We start from the raw sequence: 21,902 nt of genomic DNA, 5'->3' as shown, positions 1-21,902 counted from the left end.
GACTAAAAGCAAAGATTTTGAATGGCCAATGCCCTCAAATGTACCTTTGTGAGTAACTGTTAAAAAAATTATAGCATGTTCATGTGTTACACAACTAATTTTATTTGCATAAAATGTAACATTTCATAAAACAAGTTCTGTACTACATACTAAAATCAAACGGGCCTTTCTCTGCATTAAAGCAAAAAGACCATCCTCTTTCCATCATGGGAGAAAAGCTCCTTATGTCTGCTTTTGAAGAGCTTTTTACATTTCTGTCACTGAAGCAAGGAATACTTGATGACCCCTAGATGCTCCAAATCGAATCACCATAGTTTCTCGTGTGAAATACATGTTAATGTGGCCTAATTTTTTATTTGTTTAGCCCTTTAAGAATACAGCCTATTTTTCTGTCTAGGAAACAAGATGTTCCAGAATTAAAACTAAAGAAAATACTTGAAATAAACACGTTACATCTGACAATTTTTGAAAACTAGTTACTAGAAATCGCTTAGATTAAAAAAAATTGCGTTATATTAAATTATATATAAAAAGATGAAATATTTTCTAAACTAATAAAATTGAGGAAGAGAGTTTTTTTTGTCAGTGTGCTTAAATTTAAGAGAGACCACATCATTTTTCATCTTCTGAGATCTCTATTATTTCTAATGAACATTATATACTTTAATTTTCCTCTGATAAAGGAACAATAGGAAACACATTTGGATTTCTAAAAATGTAAATGAGAATGCATTGCAAGAAATATTTGATGCCATTTAAAAATATAACTACAGCACATAAAACTTGAAGTTTCTTGTTTTGTGCTTCTACTATCCACGATAATAACCACTCAGTGATTATTTAAATTATTTCGAGTATTTATTAACTATATTTAATTGGCTTTGATAAAAGAATCCTCATAATAAGCAATTTGATTAGTGTGGTGAGGTGATACCCACACCCCCTTATAAGGTGCATAAACTGGTCTCAACTCTGCCAGGTGGGACCAGAAGTCTGCAACAGGGAAGCAGGGCTGGAGAGAAAGAATATCCATAACCATGTTGCCATTTTTAAAAAAAACAACTTAGGAAAGTGTATGACAGTTATTGATTTTCATTAACACCAAATTGAAAATATCTCAATAGTAGTTCAGAAAGTCAGTGAGAGAATCACCAATAAAAGAGAATATGTGTGATTTGCTGAAAGAATGTGTATTTTGTCTTTTTCAGGAAAATATTGTAGAACTTGGCAAACTAAAAAGGATGCAAACTGTGGGAGTCAATTTCTATTTCCATCCAGTAAAAGATTAAGATTTCTGTAAAATATATTGATATGCTAAGTTTTCATTTTTTCATATGCTACATAAAATATTTTATTTAATGACCTGTAGAAATAGCAAATATACTTAAGGTAACTAAACTAGCAAGCAGTCTTGAAGAAATCAGTAAGTTACAAATATATGGAAATGAAATCTCTTTGATTACTCTTGTATCCCCATTAGGAGGTGCATAAAAATAGGGGCACATGTTTATCTTGAATTTTCAAAGATGATCATCTTCAATTTTGAAAATTAGAAAGCTTTCCTGAGTGTTCTCTCAAGTCTCCCCTCCCCAAGACTCCGTGCCTCTGCAGGTCCTGGCAATTCATTACCTAGAGATACCTTGAATCTGCTCACTTTCCCATCTCTCCTCCCGCAACCCCAGCCCCCAGCTCTGTCACCTGCCATCAGAAATACGACAGTAGCTTTCCAGTTGGGCCCCCCACTTCCTCAACTGCCGTCTCCAAACAAGTCATTTTACAGTGACGTTTTAAAATATAAATTAGGCCCTGTCACTCCTAAGCTTAAAACCATCTGATGGTTTTCCATTTCACTTGGTATTAAGGGCGACTTCTGTATCATGGTTTTGCGGGATTCGGCACCTTTTTACCTTCTTGCCTCATCAAATGCTACCTTCATTTTTGAGTGAATATCTATATTGCTCTGATTTCAACCCACATTCCTAACTCTTTCTCCCCTTGGGACCATAATCCTATTACTTCCTCTACCAAAAATTATTTTCCCTGCCCTGCCCTGCCCTGCCCCTGGCTGGCCCTTCCTGTCTTTCCAGATGCCTTCCCTTAGCACTGTGTAAGTGTACATCACTTTGTCTACCCTGACCAGTCGTTTACCTCACAGCACTGAGTGCTGCTTGTAATCATGTACTTTTTAATTTATTGCCCCTCTTCACTGTTCAGTAAGCCTCACGAAAGCAACAACTGTCTTTTTCTTGTTCGCCACTGGTCTCTTACCTAACACAGTATCTGAAATAAGATAGTTTTTCATTTTTGTGGAGTTTTTTTGAGTTTTTGAATTATACATTGCAACTCTAGTAAAAACTTCCAAAAAGAATCCCCTCTATTTCCAGTTGGACTTTCACCACTTGCAGGAGCCCAGGAAATGCATTGTTCTTTTTCAGCAGCTTGTAATATATCAGCGATTTACTCAAGTGTGAGGCAGATGTGTTAAGGTCTCCCCCACACGGATTCTGAACCGTCATCTTCATTTTTTTTTGTCCTAATATTCTATTCCTTATTATAGGATGAGAAGATGATAATGGGGAAGTTCCTTCATTTCCTCAGAAGGATAATCTTCTTGGTCTTGCTTTACATTCCATGTAATGAGAATGCACACTGACGTTCATTCCTCAAATGTATTCCAGGTCTAAGAGATCAGCACCAGAGTTCCCACAGAGCCCTGGCAGCCCCAAAGAACCAAGAATTGCAGGCAACAGCGCTGGCTGCAGAGTAGTGAGAAGAGTAACCTTAATAATAATAATGGCTTTCTTGTATTGAGCATTTATTATATTATGGTAGACATTTATATCATTTACTCTTCACAAAAAGCTTATAATTATCCTCATTTTACAGATTAGTGACATTAAATAGCTTTCCAAAAGTCACATAGTTAGTGAGTGGCTAGTCTGTGATTTAAAGCATGTCTTCTCTTTGCTTCATCCTACTGCTTTTCTGTGCCATGAAGTCACAGGGATTGAAAGTTACTTAATTTTTTAATTTCTTACTACTGATTATTGACCTTATTTTCCTAGACCATTATCCTTTTATTTCCCCTGTCCCTCCATTTTTTAGTAATGATGACTAGAAAAATAGATATAAAAGACTGTTGTCTCCAAAAACCCCACAAAATAACTAAATATCATTATTATTTTTTTTTTAAGATTTTATTTATTTGACAGAGACAGCGAGAGAGGGAACACAAGCAGGGGGAGTGGGAGAGGGAGAAGCAAGCTTCCTGCCGAGCAGGGAGCCCGATGTGGGGCTCGATCCTAGCACCCTGGGATCATGACCTGAGCCGAAGGCAGTTGCTTAACCAACTGAGCCACCCAGGTGCCCCACTAAATATCATTATTGACAATAATTATTTTCTGGGTCTGTTATAGTGCAATTACTAATTTCCTTGCCTGCAAGAGCACAATAATTATGCCTATCTCAATGGAGTAATTAAGTATTTTTATTTATAAAATGCTCTGAAATCTTCCAAGAGAGATAGAGAATAAGGATAATTTTTTATTAAAACCAATTACCCACAGTCAAAAATTATTTAGAGTCATTTAAAATAAACATTAAATGGAAATAGTGAAATAAAGCAATAAGATCTCTGTGATAAAATGAGGAGATACTTTATCAATGAAGCCTAGGCTAAAGATATACGTAAATGAAATTTTTAAATTCTGAGCTTTCAAGAAGTCAAGATTAAAAAGAGAAACATGAGAGGCGCCAGGGTGGCTCAGTTGGTTAAGTGACCATCTCTTGGCTTCAGCTCAGGTCATGATCTCAGGGTCCTGGGATGGAGCCCTGCATCAGGCTCCCTTCTCAGCGAGGATTGCTGCTTGCCTCCTTCTCCCTCTACCCACTACCCTCTCTCTCTCAAATAAATAAATAAATATTTTTAAAAAGAAAGAGAGAGAGAAACATGAATTATTTTACATAGACACTAAGTAATGGGTCTTATGGATTTTTAATCCATAAGGTACATTGAATCAAAAAGGTTAGTGTCCAGGGGTGCCTGGGGGGCTCAGTCAGTTAAGTGTATGACTCTTGGTTTTGGCTCAGGTCATGATCTCGGGGTCGTGAGAGCGAGTCCTGTATCAAGCTCAGCACTCAATGTGGCGTCTGCTTGAGATTCTCTCTCCCTCTCCCTCTGCCTCTACCGCTTGTGTTCTCTCTCTCTCTAAAATAAATTCTAAAAATCTTAAAAAAAAGTTAGTGTCTTCTGTAGTGGCTTTATGAAATTGCAAAATATTTTCCAAATGACTGTTTCTTATATTGACCTCCCTCATATAAATTAATGATATAATCATTAAATTATAACTTTGTTCAGGCATCTTGGGAGAAGTTACAACAGTATAGTCTAGGAATGTAACTTGCCAATGGACTAACAATATGAAAATGAAGGGACATGATTGATAGTTAATTCTTTCTTCCCAGGACGTTGGGGAATGAACCATGTATCTTCCAGTTCTGAACAGAGGTCTATGCTATTCTTACACATTGGGGTATCACATTGGTTTTCTTGTCACATGAACTAATGGAAGAGTTTCATTTTTTTGGTGTATGTCATTTTTTTTTTAAAGATTTTATTTATTTATTTGACAGAGAGACAGCGAGAGAGGGAACACAAGCAGGGGGACTGGGAGAGGGAGAAGCAGGCTTCCCGCCAAGCAGGGAGCCCAATGCGGGGCTCGACCCCAGGACCCTGGGATCATGACCTGAGCCGAAGGCAGACGCTTAATGACTGAGCCATCCAGGTGCCCCGGTGTATGTCATTTTGGTTGCCCATCAGAAGATCCAGCAAATTACTGATTAATAAAAATACTTTTATTTGTGCTATTATAAAAATTGAAATAACTTTGTTCTGCATAAGATTTCTTAATTTTTATTAAGTGATAGTTTGAACAAACTTCAGCAATTTTTGTCAATATGGTCTGCCCTAGTATTTTTAACTTTAAAAAAAAGGAAGCTGTATAAATTCCGATGATACTACGTATTCTCTCTTATAATTTCCATTTTATAAAAAAAAAGAAGAAGAAAGAAATCCATAAAGGAAATATTTTAATGGCATTCAGCTTCCAGACCAAAAATTTTGGCATATTAATGGATGCAAAACAAGAATATTCTTCTGTCATTGATATGGTGGCATGCCAGAAAGCTTTGTTGCATATACAAAGGACAGTCTCTTTTAATAGGATGAAGCAAAGAAAAAGATGTCAATCATATTGACTTAATAGGGTGCTTGTGTGTAGACATATTCACATTAACATTTGTCACATTGTAGATTCTCAATAAATGGTGACCATATTTATTATTGTTGCCACAAAGAAAGCCTGTAATTAATGATAAAAGGTGAACATGCCAAAAGTAATCTTTTCCCTTATATTTAAAAAATAGTTGAAAACTTTGAGTAAATGAGTCTTATATATATACTTATTTTTCTTTTTCAGGATGTACAGAAAGTCCTATCACATGGTTGGTTTGGTATATCCAGAAGCTGTCATAGTCACATTAAAGGTGAAATAATTTCAATTATTTAAATTTTTCATATAGTCATTTTTTTAAAATCTTCTTAAAATGGCTGGGAGAAAATGAGAATAGGTCTTTGCTGCAGCTTATGTATTGGTACGTAAAAAATACTGTAGCCATTTACAACATGTCATGTGTTCCAAATCATGACTCGTTGTAGACTTAAATGAGGATTGATTTATACTAACAAACTATGTCAATGCATATGCAAGTGTGTGCACACACATATGTGATTTTTTTTTCTTCTTCATGCTTTATTTAGGTGGATCTTGAATTCAATTTTGAGATGGCACCAGGACTTGTCAGAATATACATATTTTCTTATGTATATATTGTGGGAAAGTTGCATGCACTAAAAAAAAAGATGTTCCAGGACAAAACTTATATGAAAGAAATTTCTTTAGAATTTTAGGTCTGAGAACATATAAAAAGATAAAATTAAGTGCGCCTGGGTGGCTTAGATGGTTAAGCGTCTGCCTTCAGCTCAGGTCATGATCCCAGGGTCCTGGGATCGAGTCCCACATCAGGCTCCCTGCTCAGCAGGGAGCCTGCTTCTCCCTCTGCCTCTCTCTCTCTCTGTCTCTTACAAATAAATAAATAAAATCTTTTTTTAAAAAAAAAGATAAAATTAAGAAAGAAAGCAGAAAAGATATTCATCTCCCTTATCTCTGCTTTTTCTGTGGCTGAGGCCCAAATGCAGTATTAAATGTTAGAAATAACTCGAGTCAAAACTCTAAAGTGGTGAAAGTTTTTGGTTCACTTGTCTCCACTGCCTGTGTATGCATGAGCACTGTTCCTATTCTAAGCTCATCATTCAACATCCCTGATTTCTTTCTATCATTTAATTTGAGTAGAGAAATTCAAGTTTGTCTCCTCTAACAATTTCATGGTGGTTTTCCTGTATCACCCAAGAATTTAAAGGATACTGGCAACAGAATATCCTGAGTTGCTTTATTTTGGGTTTATTAAATTCCTTTTCTAGTTTTAATTTATATTGCTATTTATATTATATTATTTTGTTAATTTCCTTTTACGCATCCCCTTTGCATTTGTTTTTTTTTTTCTCCTCTGCTGCATATTAGACTTTAATCTTATTAATTTAAAAAGGTAGTTTTTCTTGGACAGTTTTTTATATTTATGTTTCTAAAGCTATAAAAAAAGACAAGTATATAAGTGAAATGTCACATTATAAGATATTAATTACTCCTTGGATCTTGTGAGATTTTGATTTCATCAGCTGTAAGCAAAGATATTACTTATTTTTATTTTTTTAATAACCTTTACTTAGAAACGAACACAATATTTTAGTATGAGAGAAAGTAAACACTTTTTCTAAAATATGGTATAAAAAAATGTATAAACTAACAGGTTGAGGGAGGAAATATCACCAGTAAAGAATATTTTTAGTTAAATAGGGGCGCCTGGGTGGCTCAGTCATTAGGTGTCTACCTTCGGCTCAGGTCATGATCCCAGGGTCCTGGGATCGAGCCCCACATCGGGCTCCCTGCTACGTGGGAAGCTTGCTTCTCCCTCTCCCACTCCCCCTGCTTGTGTTCCCTCTCTTGCTGTCTCTCTCTCTCTCTGTCAAATAAATAAATAAAAATCTTAAAAAAAAAGAATACTTTTAGTTAAATAGTTCGTACTTCCTGAGATACCTTCTTGTCTTGTTTGTTCTCAATGAAGCATCTGCAGTAGTTTATAAATGTAAATCATCATTGTTGATAAAAATCCCCCAAAGTGGAAAACTAACCTTTTATTCAGCGGGAAACCCCTAGAAGGAACTATAAATAGCAGCCTTCTAACAATCTGAACTAATTCTTTGGAATTTGATAAAAGATATTTTGGCCTCATTCGAGCTTTACTGATGGCAAAATGCCTTCTAACACAACCTTCAGAGATTTTAAATTTACAAACAGATAAGGCAAGTGTTTGGGAATCAAATCATGGCCAAATGGAAGGAATTTAATAAAGGCATACAAGCAAATCAAAAAATATCTTAGTGGTGTTTTCAAGTATTTAAAAATAGCATTTGAAGCTGCTATTACTATTTTCAAAAGCAGTATTTTTAAAGGAGACTGAATACTATTTATCAGATTCTCAGTTTAGTTTCAGCATGTTATAGTACAGATTGTTGGCCTCTGTAAAAATGTATTAAATGAATAAAGTTCTAAATAATCCCAGCTCAAATTCAAAATTAACACACAGTTTTAAGGTTGCCCTATTTAATACTAAACCTGCTGTGTGTATGTAAACACACAATTTGCTAAGAGTTTCTAATAATCATTAGAACTGACTGTTGTATTTCTTCAAATTTTTAAAATTTCAGTGATTTATTTAGTATTGGAGCTCCCACTTTACATGAAAACCTCCTTAGTGTATAGGACTGGTATCACTTGTTATAAGTCCATTTTGTGAACCCCTCGACAAGTTTTCAACTTGGAATTACCTAAAGCAAAAATCATGAGGTAGCTGGAATGGTTTGGCATAGCTCTCATTGCTTTCTCTCCCACCGTCAGTGGATTTTTTCCAAGGGTATGTATGTGTTTCCCTATAGGCTTGGCCACTTCCCTCAGGAATCGCCTGAAATGCTATAATTACTTTCCTCCTCCTCCTCCTCAATCAAAAGACTCACTTCCTTTTCCTTTCCATCTGTCCCTGGAGGAAAGTATAAATGAATCAGCCAAGGTTAGAGTGAGTAATAAGGTGGTATATACTCTATCTTTCTAGGGTGTTTGCAACTTAAAAGAAGACATAAAATATCAAAGCTTTAAATCAAAGGATTACTCTTATGGTGGAATTTCAAGCCATGTAGAAAGTAGAAAGAGAAGTTGGGGCTACTTTCCCCTATCCCTCCATTGACATCACCCACATAACCTGTAATTCTACCTTAAACTGAAGCCCACTCTGGGCAAGTGATTTATGGCATGAATTTGAAGAGAGATTGAGAATAAGATCAGTATTATAGTGTTATCAGGTTTATTACATCAGGTTTGATAACTTTGGGATTAAGGGGAAGATTTTAGCACTTACATTACGCATTATGGCTTCACTTTTGTGAACCCATGGATACTAAGTGGCTCTGTCATATAGGACACTGGAAAAAATATAGTCTGATGTTCTAAATTGAAATGTGACCTGCTAAATCTACAACGCCTGATCTCTCCAAGAATTTTTCATAGAAAGAAACAACTATATAATATTGCCATCTAAAGCATTTACTCCTTTTTTTTTACAGGACGTTGATAAATGGTCTTTTGATGTATTTGCCTTAAATGAAGCAAGTGGAGAACACAGTCTGAAGTTTATGATTTATGAACTGTTTACCAGATATGATCTTATCAATCGTTTCAAGGTCAGAAACATGGAACAAAAATGAAATGCTCTTAGAATTAGTTATCTGAATAAGAAAGAAAATGCAGAACATCGAGTCATTAATCAATGCATTTTATAATGTTTCTAGTTGGCAGGTCACAGAACTAGGCGGATGAGTTCACCACATGATATAGCCATTTTCCACAACTCACTGACATATATCCACATGGACATCGTGAGGCCATTGTTGCCTCATTCCAACAAGATACGAGCATCCACCTGAATTACCCACAGACCAGTCATGTAGAGATTGGGAGCTATGTTTTTTAAAAATATGATCTTCTGTGTTCCTAAAACACAGAATGAACCTTTCTTGGCAGCTTTTCTTAAATTGAGATGAAAGGGCTTCTAATTAATTTCATTTTAGAGCCATTTAAGCAGCAGATTTGACCTAGATTTCTAAGCACTCTGCAACCTGTACCTTTCATCATTACCAATGGAATCATGGAAATTTTAGAGCTAGAAGGTGCTGGAAGGTCATTTATTTTAATCCCTTGTATTACAGATAGAAAAACTAGACATCACCAATTGTAATTTGGAATTTTACCCTTTTAAGAACTAGCCTTCTGTCTTGACTCTGGAAGATATAAACATTTAAAGACAACAATATGGGTAAGATTGTTATTTCATCTTAGTTAAACACCTGGGGATTACAATCTGTTTTAGGATTGAAAGCTAACAGGTTAATGAAATAGTTTTTCAGAGCAGTCTACATTTAACCTCAAAAAACTACTGCCCACATCTGACTCACAATTGTGTCCTATCCCAAACATTGTTGTGCTCATGTTGATTTAGTGCTACTATTTTGGTCAAAATATAATCATGATTATTACTTTTTGCAGATTCCTGTTTCTTGCCTAATTTCCTTTGCAGAAGGTTTAGAAGTTGGTTACAGCAAGTACAAAAATCCTTATCACAATTTGATTCATGCAGCTGATGTCACTCAAACTGTGCATTACATAATGCTTCATACAGGTATCATGGTAAGAAAGTTTTTCTAACTTAAGTTTGTTAGTTTGGAACATTAAATTCCTTTCTCCTACACTGACATTGTCCCATATTGCTGTTGTCCCTTCAATGCCCACAGGAGTATTATAAGTGATGATCTTTTGGATTTCTGAGTGTTAATGAGTTATTCATAATATACATTTTCCAAAAAATATTTTAACTCCATGAAAAAAAAATACCCAGAGGCAAATGTAAATACACTGCAAATTTTCCAAAATTTGGACTCCAGAACATTTTTGTTTATAATTTTTCCCCCTAGGAATCACCAAAAAAACAAAAAGTGACCTAGATAAAGTCTTGGGATAAAAGTTAGTTACAGTGCTCTTCCCTCATATTATCATGTTCTCCCAAGCTGACTTCTGTGGATTTTTCTCTTTTCCTTGCATTGATAATCACAATTAAATCCTAATAGGGATTTTGGAAGTTATTTATGTGAATTTTTCCAAATTCTCTTTCCTCTTCTTTGCATCTAAATGAATCCATGAATAAGTAAATAAATGATTCAGCAATGCAATCCCAGGACAACAACAAGTAGATGTTAGGAATTCTGACACTGCCTGGAATTTCTGTAATGTCTCAGAGTTTAGGAAAGTGAAAAGAAGGAGCAACTCTTTCTTCTAAAAATTCCACACTGAGGTGGGTTCAAAGGGGTATAGGCCATATGAGATGCCCAAATCTTAGTACCTTCTTGATTCCTTATGTGTCAGCCTCTGCTGAAGCTGTGCCATAAATTGCATTTAAGTAGAATGTTCCATCAAATCCCATAATATGCATTGCCTACCTATTTTGACTTCAGAAGTCACACACCTATTCTGTTGGGTCATTAGCACTCAGATCTATGTAACTAATACTCTTTGGGGCCCAGAGATCCTCAATACCTCATCTGTCCACACCAGAGACTATTCCTAAACTGGTCCCATGCAAAGTCCCTAGGGCCACAGTATGTTGGCCTGAAGATCTTGAAAATTTACAACAGTTACATGATTCTTCAACTTTATTATATACAGAAAATGTTCATATTAATTTTATTTTTCACCCAAGAAACTATAGTGTGCTGTTTACTACACATACAATCCATTTTCTATGGTTCGTCCAATAGTGTCTCATATGATGATTGAATAAATTGTTTACTCTTCTTCTTCATCTTTCTTTGCCTCCAAAATGTTTGCACATCCATCAGTGCCTTGGACTCAGATCCCACTCTCAACCCATGTTTCAATTATCTCTTGCTCCAAAAAAACTGTTCCAAAACTTAGTGGCTTAAAACAACAACTTATCAATATCTCTCAAAGGTCTGTAGTTAGAAGGATCCCAACTAGCAGGTTCTCACTTGAGGTCGCTGATGGGCTTACAGTTAGCTAACAACCATAGCTGAAGACATCTGAGGACATCACTGGGCAAGATATCCATGGTGGTTCACTCACAAAGCTGACAGTTGATGATGGCTAATGTCTGAGAGCTCTACTTTAAAGAGAGGCTTTTAATAAAGGATTTTCTTGGAATCTCACCACCAATTCAATAGAAATCTGCACTCTACCAGGAAATTACAAAAAATTACAAAAACAAAAAAACAAAAAACCTGCTTTGGAGTTAAGTCCTATTTGGGAGAGGCAGAAATCTCAAAAACCTTAACTGAGGCAGTAGCATGACCCCTTTGTGACCTTGTAGAAGGCTGAACTGTATGTGTTGTCAACTTCATAGCTTGTGTTTTCCTATTGTAAGGTATATATATGGGCATCACAGACTTATGGTATAAATGTGCCCATTGGCTGAGATCAAATGCAGTCATGGCTAGATTTCCTTGGTCCTTGATTGAAACTTTTTCTTCTTTCCAGGAGTCTGATTTGACATGTAAAAGGAGGAAGTAGAAGTTAGCAATAATAAGTAGAAAATCAAGCATGCAAAGACATAGCTTTAAAATATTATAAGCTTTTAGAAAGTAGTATACGTAACCTTTTTTATAATTGTTTCTAGCATGTGTGCACACACACACACAGAAATTCTTTTAATGTTCCTTTGCTTTAATAAGACTTCACGGTCATGCTGTTTCTTGAGCTCTTTGCCTCCTGACAGCCGCAAATGCTGTTACCCTTGAAAAAGTCACTTCAACATCTTCCTGGTTAGAGCTGCTTGCTGTTTCCTTTCTAAGGCCTTCGTCTTGAATCTGACAGTGAGATGGTTTTCATTTTAAGCGTGACATGTCCTCTTTCCTGAATTCTGTGGCTTTGAAAAAATTAACCGAAAAATGAAATATTTAAGTGATACTCTGAAATGGAAACTGAGGTGATTAAGTTTCTTCAGAACAAAATGGAACAGAAAAGTAATGCCTACTTCAGTATAATCAAATATCTACTTTAATTATGAAATGCAGTGAGAAGATATATACCATTTTATGCTGGGAGGTAACCAAAATTTCATCGTTTAAAAATATGTTTCTGCTTAAGTACATTTTTTATTTTTTTTGCTATCAGTATAAAGGGAGCCAAAGAAAAGTCTCCTTTTTCAGCTTCAGAACCTCTCTTCTGAAGGTGACATGGAAGGGGTGAAGGATGCCGTGTTATTGGTAAATAGAGAAATTCAAATCCACGGTGTGACTTTTCCCTCAGGCTTGTGAGGAGGACTTGTATCCGGATATAACAAGCCATTCCAACTTCTCCAGAAGACGGGAAATCTGGCCCAGCCTGGCACAACTCCTAAAAAGTTGACATTAATAAAGATTACATAGTCTGTAACTTACCAATCATAAACAGAACTTCACTCTACTTTAGCAGATTTCATTGGGGAACTCATTTCTGATTTATTCATCCTTCAGCAACAATGTGTCAGTGGGCTCTTTACTCATCGATTAGTTTGGCCGTTACAAAAATAGTCCAGTGGAAGACTGTCATTGTTGTCTGAGATCAGGAAAATACATTTAAACTACAGGAAGTAATAAGAAATTTTATGATAGATGGTAAGAGGAAAGGCAAAATGAATTACGACTTAATTGCCTATGTTGCCAAAACTAGCTTTCACAGCCAGCTTGATGGCTTTAGGGAAGTTGTTTTAACAAGCTTTTCTTTAGGTGACGAAAGTAGTGGTAGGGGAGTATTAATTTTCACACCGATGAATGTGTTGGTTCTTTGAAAGAACAAAAATGTATTATAGAAATATTCATGTAGGTGAAATTCCTTGGATTTAATATGGGGAAGACTAGGTCACTGGCTTTAGTGCTTTCGTTGATCCTCTGCCATTTCAGGACGGTCTTATCCGTGAGACATTTCTGGAGCACTCCAGTGGTAGCCCCAAACTGTCAGGTGACTAATGCAGCCTGCCCCCTGCAAAATGTTCTGAGGACCAGTGCCTGAAGGGGATTGTGATGAAGCTACTGTCCTTCAGTTTGTTACTGTCACGCGGAATACCCTCAGCCTGGGAGTAGACACTGCAGAGGACAGCTGATGCTAGTACATCCTCTGTCTGTCTCTGTCCTTTGACGCTTAATTAACTTGTAGCCTTGTGCCAAGGTGACAGGGGTGTGTGGTAGCTCAGTCCATTTGCTAAAGAGCAAATTGCTTCACCAAATGCTGCCATGCCACCTCCAAGTGTCTCTCTGAATTTGAAATCTTCCAAGGGCCTTGGTAAGAGAACACTTGCATTTAAGGGCTCCTGCCCATGTGTTCTAATAGTAAGAGTAGAAGAAAGAAAGATGACGTGAGGTCTATTTCCTTTGGAAGTTGTAATCCCCTAACCACACCCAGAAATAGCTTCCCACACTCCAGAATGACTCAGTTTTTCTCCAATCAATGTACAAAAAATATGCCACTATGTCTCTATTCTACCAACTATGTGGAAATTCTGTTCTTGCAAATGGCATCCCAGACAACAATGTTTGGAAGAGTAGAAAGAGTGCAGGATTTCAAGGCAATCAAGACATAGGTTTGATGGGCACCTGGGTGGCTCAGTTGGTTAAGCGACTGCCTTCGGCTCAGGTCATGATCCTGGAGTCCCGGAATCGAGTCCCGCATCAGGCTCCCCGCTCGGCAGGGAGTCTGCTTCTCCCTCTGACCCTCCTCCCTCTCATGCTCTCTGTCTCTCATTCTCTCTGTCTCAAATAAATAAATAAAATCTTTAAAAAAAAAAAAAAGACATGGGTTTGAAACCCTGCTCTACCATGACCTAGATCACTCACTCTCTACCTTGGTTTTCTTGTCATTAATATGTGGTTAATAATACTGACCACCATGTAGGATGACAGTGAAGAGTCAATGATATCATATATGTAAAGCATCTAGCCTAGTTCCTGAAACATAATAGGTATTAACACACATCCTAATATCAATAATAATTGTCAATTTATTTTTGTTATATATTATGTGTATTATGTATTAACATTATTATAACACTCACTTTCTATACTGGATAAGTTATAGCAAACTGTGTTATCCTATTCAAAGGACTGGAGAAAAAAGTGTCCAACCCTATCATTTAGCTAAAAGAGTTGTTAATTATGCTGTTTTAGACACACCAGGAACTAATAGGTCAATGTGATTTTCTGACCTGAAATTCTCCCAACCTTAATATACACATATACACTTTCTCTCTCACACACACACACTGAATAATTCAGATATGAAAATTTACATCACAAGTCTTAAAGCTCTATTTAGAGCTTCTACCCATCAATATACCCAGTTAAACTACCTAGAAATTCTGCTTCTGAAACCTTGGAAAAATGTATTCTGCATATTGCCTCCCTCAAGTTAACGAATGCTGTCATCATCCATAGAAGGAATATTGTGATCTCTGGAAGGAACAGAAACCTTGGAATCAGGTTTTGGGTTGAATTCCTGCTCTGCCACTTGATAGCTATGTAACCTTTGGTAGGTTGACCCAATTCTGTAGGAGTCAGCTTTGTTGTCTGCCAAGTAAAGATAAAGACATTTACCTCATAAATGGAAAACAGCATGATTCTACAAATCAAAAGAGACCGTCTAGCTAAAATGTTAGTTCCTTCTCCTTTCTTTCTGACATCATTATAAAAACTATTGATGGCAGTCAGCATCTCCCTAGGATGATTTGAGACTGCTCATTTTAGAGTTGGTCTACCTGAGCATTTCTCTGGGCAAAATGCAAACTGCAGTTTAGAGGAAGCACAATGTCTGCACTGCTCATGACTCCTCATTGTAACTCTTTACGTCTGCCCTTGAGCAACCAGAAGCATGTAGGTTATGTACTGGCCACTGTGCTAGTTGGGAGGAATGATAGGACTCAGCCTCATTCTCTCTAGCATGTTCCCATGAAACAATTACAAAATCCATGAATTCAATCATTCATTTTCTGAGTTGGAATTCTCATTTGGCACCAGTGTAGTAAAATGAATGAACAGCCAAGGAACTAAAATTCAGCCCAAAATTCTACTTTCACTAATACAAAATAGGTGTGCTTTTAAATTAGGTGAGAGGGTTCAACATTTCACTCTCTTCAAACTATTTTATAATTTTTTAAAAGATTTTATTTATTTATTTGACAGAGAGAGACACAGTGAGAGATGGAGCATAAGCAGGGGGAGTGGGAGAGGGAGAAGCAGGCTTCCCGCGGAGCAGGGAGCCCAATGCGGGGCTCGATCCCAGGACCCTGGGATCGTGACCTGAGCCGAAGGCAGAAGCTTAACGACTGAGCCACCAGGTGCCCCTAAATTATTTTATAATTTAAACTAAATTATTAGGGCCATAGTGTGGCAATAAATCAGAGGGATTCATGGAGGAAGTACTATTTATGGGAAGCGGAGAATAATGAGACTAAAAACAGGAAATAAGTATAATTAATTTTGACAACTAGGAAGAAAATAATTTTAAATACTTATGAGATCATCTATAATTAAAATCCATCTCTGCTGCCCTAATTTAGTGTTTTTTGTAATTGCAGTTTCATATTCTATATTATTGTAGATATTAAATATTGCTTTTTTTAAAATCAGAGTTAAATCTGTTAATCTTAAATATATCAATAAGAAATACATAAGGGGCACCTGTGTCCAACTCTTGGTTTTGGCTCAGGTCATGATCTCAGTGTCCGGAGATCAAGCCCTGCATTGGGCTCCACACTCAGCGAGGAGTCTGCTTAAGATTCTCTTCTCCTTCTGCCCCTCCACCCAATGTGTGCCCTCTCTCTCTCTCTCTCTCTCTCTAATAAATAAATAAATAAAATCTTTAGAAAAAATAGGATATACTTAAGAAAATTGGTGACTTGTTCCTAGGATCATTTTTTTTTAATAAAACAACGAGTTTCTGGGGGTACAAAACCTGGTTTAACTTCAATTGCTATTCATTTCATGGTGTTTATTTATTTTTTTTTTAAGATTTTATTTATTTATTTATTTGAGAGAGAGAGAGAGAGAAACAGCATGAGAGGGGAGAGGGTCAGAGGGAGAAGGAGGCTCCCCACCGAGCCGGGAGCCCGATGCGGGACTCAATCCCGGGACTCCAGGATCATGGCCTGAGCCGAAGGCAGTCGCTTAACCAGCTGAGCCACCCAGGTGCCCCTCATGGTGTTTAATTCCACAGTTCACTGGGGACATTGAAGGTTCAGTCCCACTTCAGTCTATAATAGAAGCCATTCTTCCTTTTAATGACTCACAATTAAATGCACCCATAAACACAAAATAGCTAGTTATATTAACTCCCATTGGTTCTGAAAATCATTTCTGCTTCAGTCATCCAGCTGTGAGACATTTATTCTTGAATTGCAATCACTAAAGATATGTTAGCTCACTATTATTTTCTAGACTCAATGCCTTCTACAGTTCATTTAAGGTAATATGTTCAGTAAAATGACATTTTTTCCTGTATTTTACTATATGACAAGATTTGTGAAAGGCACAGTGAATACATTAACTTAAAACCTTCTCTTAAAATTCCACAGGGAATGACCACTAATTCTATTTTCATGGGAACTGTGGCTGAGAGGGTAAATAACTTATTTGCCTCCGGGTCAACAAAGATTTGAAACCAGAATTGTCTGATTATCCATAGCCTCTTTCCACTACTCCTTACTACCTCCTCCTAATGCAAACCTGGTAGGATTCAAGTCAGCAGACAAATATTAAGTTCCTACTATGTGCCAATTACTATGATAGGTTATGTGAAGAGGAGCAAAGATTAATACAATCATGCCTCTGTCAATTATGAAATTCAACAGTTGTCACCTCTCGTTTTTGACTCATGGACCTACAATGGCTCCCTCTTGCATTTTATACAAAATCCAGATTCATCAGCTCTAATCAAAGTAGTCTATCAACTCTTCCCATAATCTGCACTCTCTTCCCATTCTCATTCCACTTGACTCTCCAACACAGTTGTACTATTGGCAATTTAACTTCCATATGGCCTTCTACAGTAACATTCTGCATTTGCTCTTTCTACTTAGAATATCTCTGTTCCTCACATTGCATTTAGGTACTATTTTTGTCCATCCTTCTTCCAAGATTACTGCCACCAAATAGACATTCTATCTGCCCTTCAATTGTATCTTTTTTTGTGACCTTTTATCAAGTATGCCTGTAGTTTACATTATATTTTTCTGTTGCTTTGTACAATTTAATTGTTTCAAGTATGTGGAATGAGACTACTAAGAGCAAGCTCCATATCATTGGGATCCTCCATTCCTACCATCAAGTACCACCTACTTGCACCTCTATCTAATAGAACTTTCTGTGATGATGGAAACACTTTGCATCTGCACTGTTCCATATCGTAACTACTTGCCACATGTGACTTCTGAGCAGTTTTAATGTGGCTTCTGTGCCTGGAAAAGTCACTTAATTTTACTTAATTTTATTTTTTTTCAACTTAAGTGGTTCCCTGTGGTTACCATAATGGATAGTGTAGTAAAACTGTTATGTAAAATTTCAGTGATGAATAAACTACCACATTACCTGAGTAGACTTACAATAGCAGAGAAATTTTGTTAAACCATCCAATTGATAACAGAAAGATCAATGTATATGAAGCAGGTGTTCTGGATTTTATATGAAAACACTTGTTCTATCTTTTATTATTAAGTTTAATTGCACAGTCAGGATATGTGTGTTATGAAGAACAAATTTGGTAAATTCTTAGAAACTCTTACAAATCTTAATATAAAATATATAAGTGAAGTTCAGTTCTCTAATGAGCAAAGTGAATATTTTCAACTCTTGGGTGAAAAATTTCCTCATAGTAGGGTCTTCTACAAAAGTTGAGCTAAAGATGTTTTAATGGTGTATAGGTCCTTATGTTAAAAACTACTAAACTAAAAAAAATTACTAAACTGTAATTGATTTCATGAAAGCCCAAATTCATAAGTCTGTGAATTCAAAAATCCACACAGGGTTTATCTTTTAAATGATAGAAAATTACTCCTTTTCTGATTGGCAAGGAACATTATAATGTCTGTATTTTGAATTTACAAGCCATGAAACAATCACTGACCACATGAAGCATCCATTATGCACAATCAACGAATGTGAAACAGGAAGGAAAAATGTACTTAAAATCAATAAAAATAATTTAATATATTTATATGATTACTTATACTGGGTGCAATGAAAATCTCTTTTGTAGAAATACAACATGGCCTCTGCTTTCTAAATATGATAGTATCTTTCTTTAATTTACTAGCACTGGCTCACTGAACTGGAAATTTTAGCAATGGTCTTTGCCGCTGCCATTCATGATTACGAGCATACAGGAACCACAAACAACTTTCATATTCAGACAAGGTAAGTTACAAAGAAGTACTAACTTTTCTAACTTAAAACTTGAAATTTATTTTTCTACATATTATTTTTAAGAAAATTTAAAAGTAACAGTGAAGATGTCTAGTAAGTCGTTTTAATGGACTTTAGCAAAATTCCTTAAGCTACAATCAATTATTGATCAAGAAAACTGTATAAATATTTAGTGACGTATTTAGCAATTTAAAGAATGTAAAAATGTGTCAGATAATTTCTCTCTGCCCAGAACTTATACTTTGAACTATCACACACGTCAGACATCTACTGCCTTAGATGAATCTCACAACATATTATTTAAGGCAACAGTTTAGTATCATTATGTATTTGAAAGTAATAAAATTGTGCTTTTGAAAAAAAATCAAAGAAACCTTATTTCCTGTTTAGTGTGAAGTGCTATATTTAAAATAATTAGAAAATGAGATTTTTTAATGATGGTAATAATGGCAGTTATTAGAATCAAAATACCAGAGTGGAGATATATCTGCCTGCTAGGGCTGTTATCACAAAATCACAGATTGGGTGGTTTAAAGAACAGAAATTTTCTCACAGTTTTGAAGTCTAGAAGCCCAAGAAGTGTCAGCAGGTTTAGTTTCTGCAGAAACCTCTCTGCTTGATTTGCAGATGCCCACCTTCTCACTGTGGGTACACATTCCTTGTATCTCTTCTTCTTATAAGAACGTTAGCCATATTGGATTAGGCCACACCCTTATAACCTTATTTAACTTTAATTACTGCTTTAAAAGCCTTATCTCCAAATACAGTCACATTCTAAGGTACAAGGGGTAAGGACTTCAACAGATGAATTTTGGGGAGACATTCATTTCATAACAGAAAGGTGCTCTGTGTTCTTTTCGGTTGCACAGAGATCTCAGTGCCTGGGAGGCAGAATGTATCTAGGACCCACCATGATCCAACTTTCTATACATAAGATCCTGACATTTCTCTAAGTCTTTCACCTGTCAGAGATGCTTGAGATAGAGGTGGAAGTTGAGAGACTGATGTTTCTCTGGAACTACTGTAGAACCCTCCAGTCTTATTAAGGGAAATCTAAATCTATTTTTTGTTTTTTTTTTCTTTTTTTAATTAATAGGCTTTATTTCTTAGAGCAGTTTTAGATTTATAGAAAAACTGGACAGAAAGTACATAGTTCCCATATATTCTATTTCCCCACCCCCACAGTTTCCCCATTGTTAAATCTTGCATCAGTATGGTATATTTGTTATAATGAACCACTATTGATATATTATTATTAACTAAAGCCCATAGTACACATTAGAGTTTAGTCTTTGTGTTACACATTGTATGGGTTTTACAAATGTATAATGTGTATAATGCTATGTATCCACCATTATAGTATCCTACACAATAGTTTCACTGCCCTAAAACCCCTGTGCTTCACCTATTCATTCCTCCCTCCCTCCCTACTTTACACCTGACAACCACTGGTCTTGTTAATATCTTATAGTTTTGCCTTTTCTAAAATGTCATATAGTTGAAATCGTATGATATGAAGCCTTCTCAGACTGGTTTCTTTCACTTAATATGCATTTAAGGTTTCTCAATGTCTTTTCATGGCTTGATAGCTCATTCATTTTCATTGGTGAACAATATTCCATTTTATGGATGTGACAGAGTTTGTTTCCTTATTTGCCTATGAAGGATATCTTGATTACTTCCAAATTTTGGAATAAAGGTTATGAATAAAAGGGCTATCAACATTCATGTGCAGATTTTTGTGTGGTCTGTTCATTTGCTTTTTAATGGCAATATTTCTAACAACTGATTTTGCAGCTATAGGAAATTATTTTTTTAATGTGGAGATCATAGGAATATTTTATTAAAAGGTTAGACATTTTAGAGCTTTCAGTGACTAAAGTGACAGAGAGCCACATTATGGATCATCTAGTCAAGGACTCAATCTAAGGAGTGAAAACAAAGACCTCAAGAGGTGAAATGACCAATCTGTGTGCACATGGCTGGCTGATGGCAGTGGCAGAATTGAGAAGCCAAGAAGAGGGACAATCCCAATCCAGTCTACTCATATAACTCTGACCCCATGTCCAAGGCAGATGCACGTGAGTTCCAGTCTTCTATAGCCTGAAATAGGATGAGCTTAGATAACGTGCCCCCTTGATGGAGACAGAGGAAGAGTTGAAATTCCAACAGTGAAATATTGAGGAAAGTATTCTGTCTATCCCCAGAGTCCCTGAGATTGACAGACTGTGAAGGGAAAAGGCAGACCTGGAGGTCTGGTCATGTGCAAGAGGATGTTATTAACCTACACATTTGCAGAGTAGAGGGAGCTGTTCCATTGTTGTGTCAAACATCAAAGCAAATGTAGACCGTGCAGATCATTTTTGTTTGTCAAAGACTCTTCTACATCCACTGAATCCATAATGAGTGAGATTTTAATTAAAGACAGCTCGTTACCATATGATCCAGCAATTGCACTACTGGGTATTTACCCCAAAGATACAAAAGTAGGGATCCGAAGGGGTACGTGCACCCCAATGTTTATAGCAGCAATGTCCACAATAACCAAACTGTGGAAAGAGCCAAGATGTCTGTCGACAGATGAATGGATAAAGAAGATGTGGTATATATATACAATGGAATATTATGCAGCCATCAAAAGGAATGAGATCTTGCCATTTGCAACGACGTGGATGGAACTGGAGGGTATTATGTTGAGTGAAATAAGTCAAACAGAGAAAGACATGTATCATATGATCTCACTGATATGAGGAATTCTTAATTGCAGGAAACAAACTGAGGGTTGCTGGAATGGGGGGTGGGGTGGGAGGGATGGGGTGACTGGGTGATAGACACTGGGGAGGGTATGTGTTCTGGTAAGTGCTGTGAATTGTGCAAGACTGTTGAATCTCAGATCTGTACCTCTGAAACAAATAATGCAATATATGTTAAGAAAAAAAAAAGAAGAAGAAGAAGAAGGTAGCGGGAGGGGAAGAATGAAGTGGGGGAAATCGGAGGGGTAGACGAACCATGAGAGATGATGGACTCTGAAAAACAAACTGAGGGTTCTAGAGGGGAGGGGGGTGGGAGAATGGGTTAGCCTGGTGGTGGGTATTGAGGAGGGCACATTCTGCATGGAGCACTGGGTGTTATGCACAAACAATGAATCATGGAACACTTCATCTAAAACTAATGATGTAATGTATGGGGATTAACATAAGAATAAAAAATTAAAAAAAAA

At 36.4% G+C, this 21,902-nt stretch overlaps 1 protein-coding gene across 3 annotated transcripts in view; it reads left to right on the top strand.

Annotated features, from left to right (window-relative positions):
* PDE1A (phosphodiesterase 1A) overlaps positions 1-21,902 on the top strand; it is a 237,086-nt gene that overhangs the window by 163,405 nt on the left and 51,779 nt on the right. For all 3 annotated transcript variants that reach the window (XM_045868406.1, XM_045868407.2, XM_054506108.2), the window contains 4 exons: positions 5,478-5,544; positions 8,792-8,908; positions 9,771-9,911; positions 18,573-18,673. In XM_045868406.1, the coding sequence (XP_045724362.1) occupies positions 5,478-5,544; positions 8,792-8,908; positions 9,771-9,911; positions 18,573-18,673 (426 nt within the window). The remainder of the gene's footprint in view (positions 1-5,477; positions 5,545-8,791; positions 8,909-9,770; positions 9,912-18,572; positions 18,674-21,902) is intronic.

This window comes from Mirounga angustirostris, unplaced genomic scaffold, assembly GCF_029215605.1.
Source record: "Mirounga angustirostris isolate CCGP_5_RB_7025 unplaced genomic scaffold, mMirAng1.0.hap1 SCAF_3, whole genome shotgun sequence".
In the NCBI taxonomy this organism is placed as follows: Eukaryota; Metazoa; Chordata; class Mammalia; order Carnivora; family Phocidae; genus Mirounga; species Mirounga angustirostris.
Note: the sequence above shows the minus strand (reverse complement) of the source record. Positions and strands in the feature narration are given on the sequence as shown.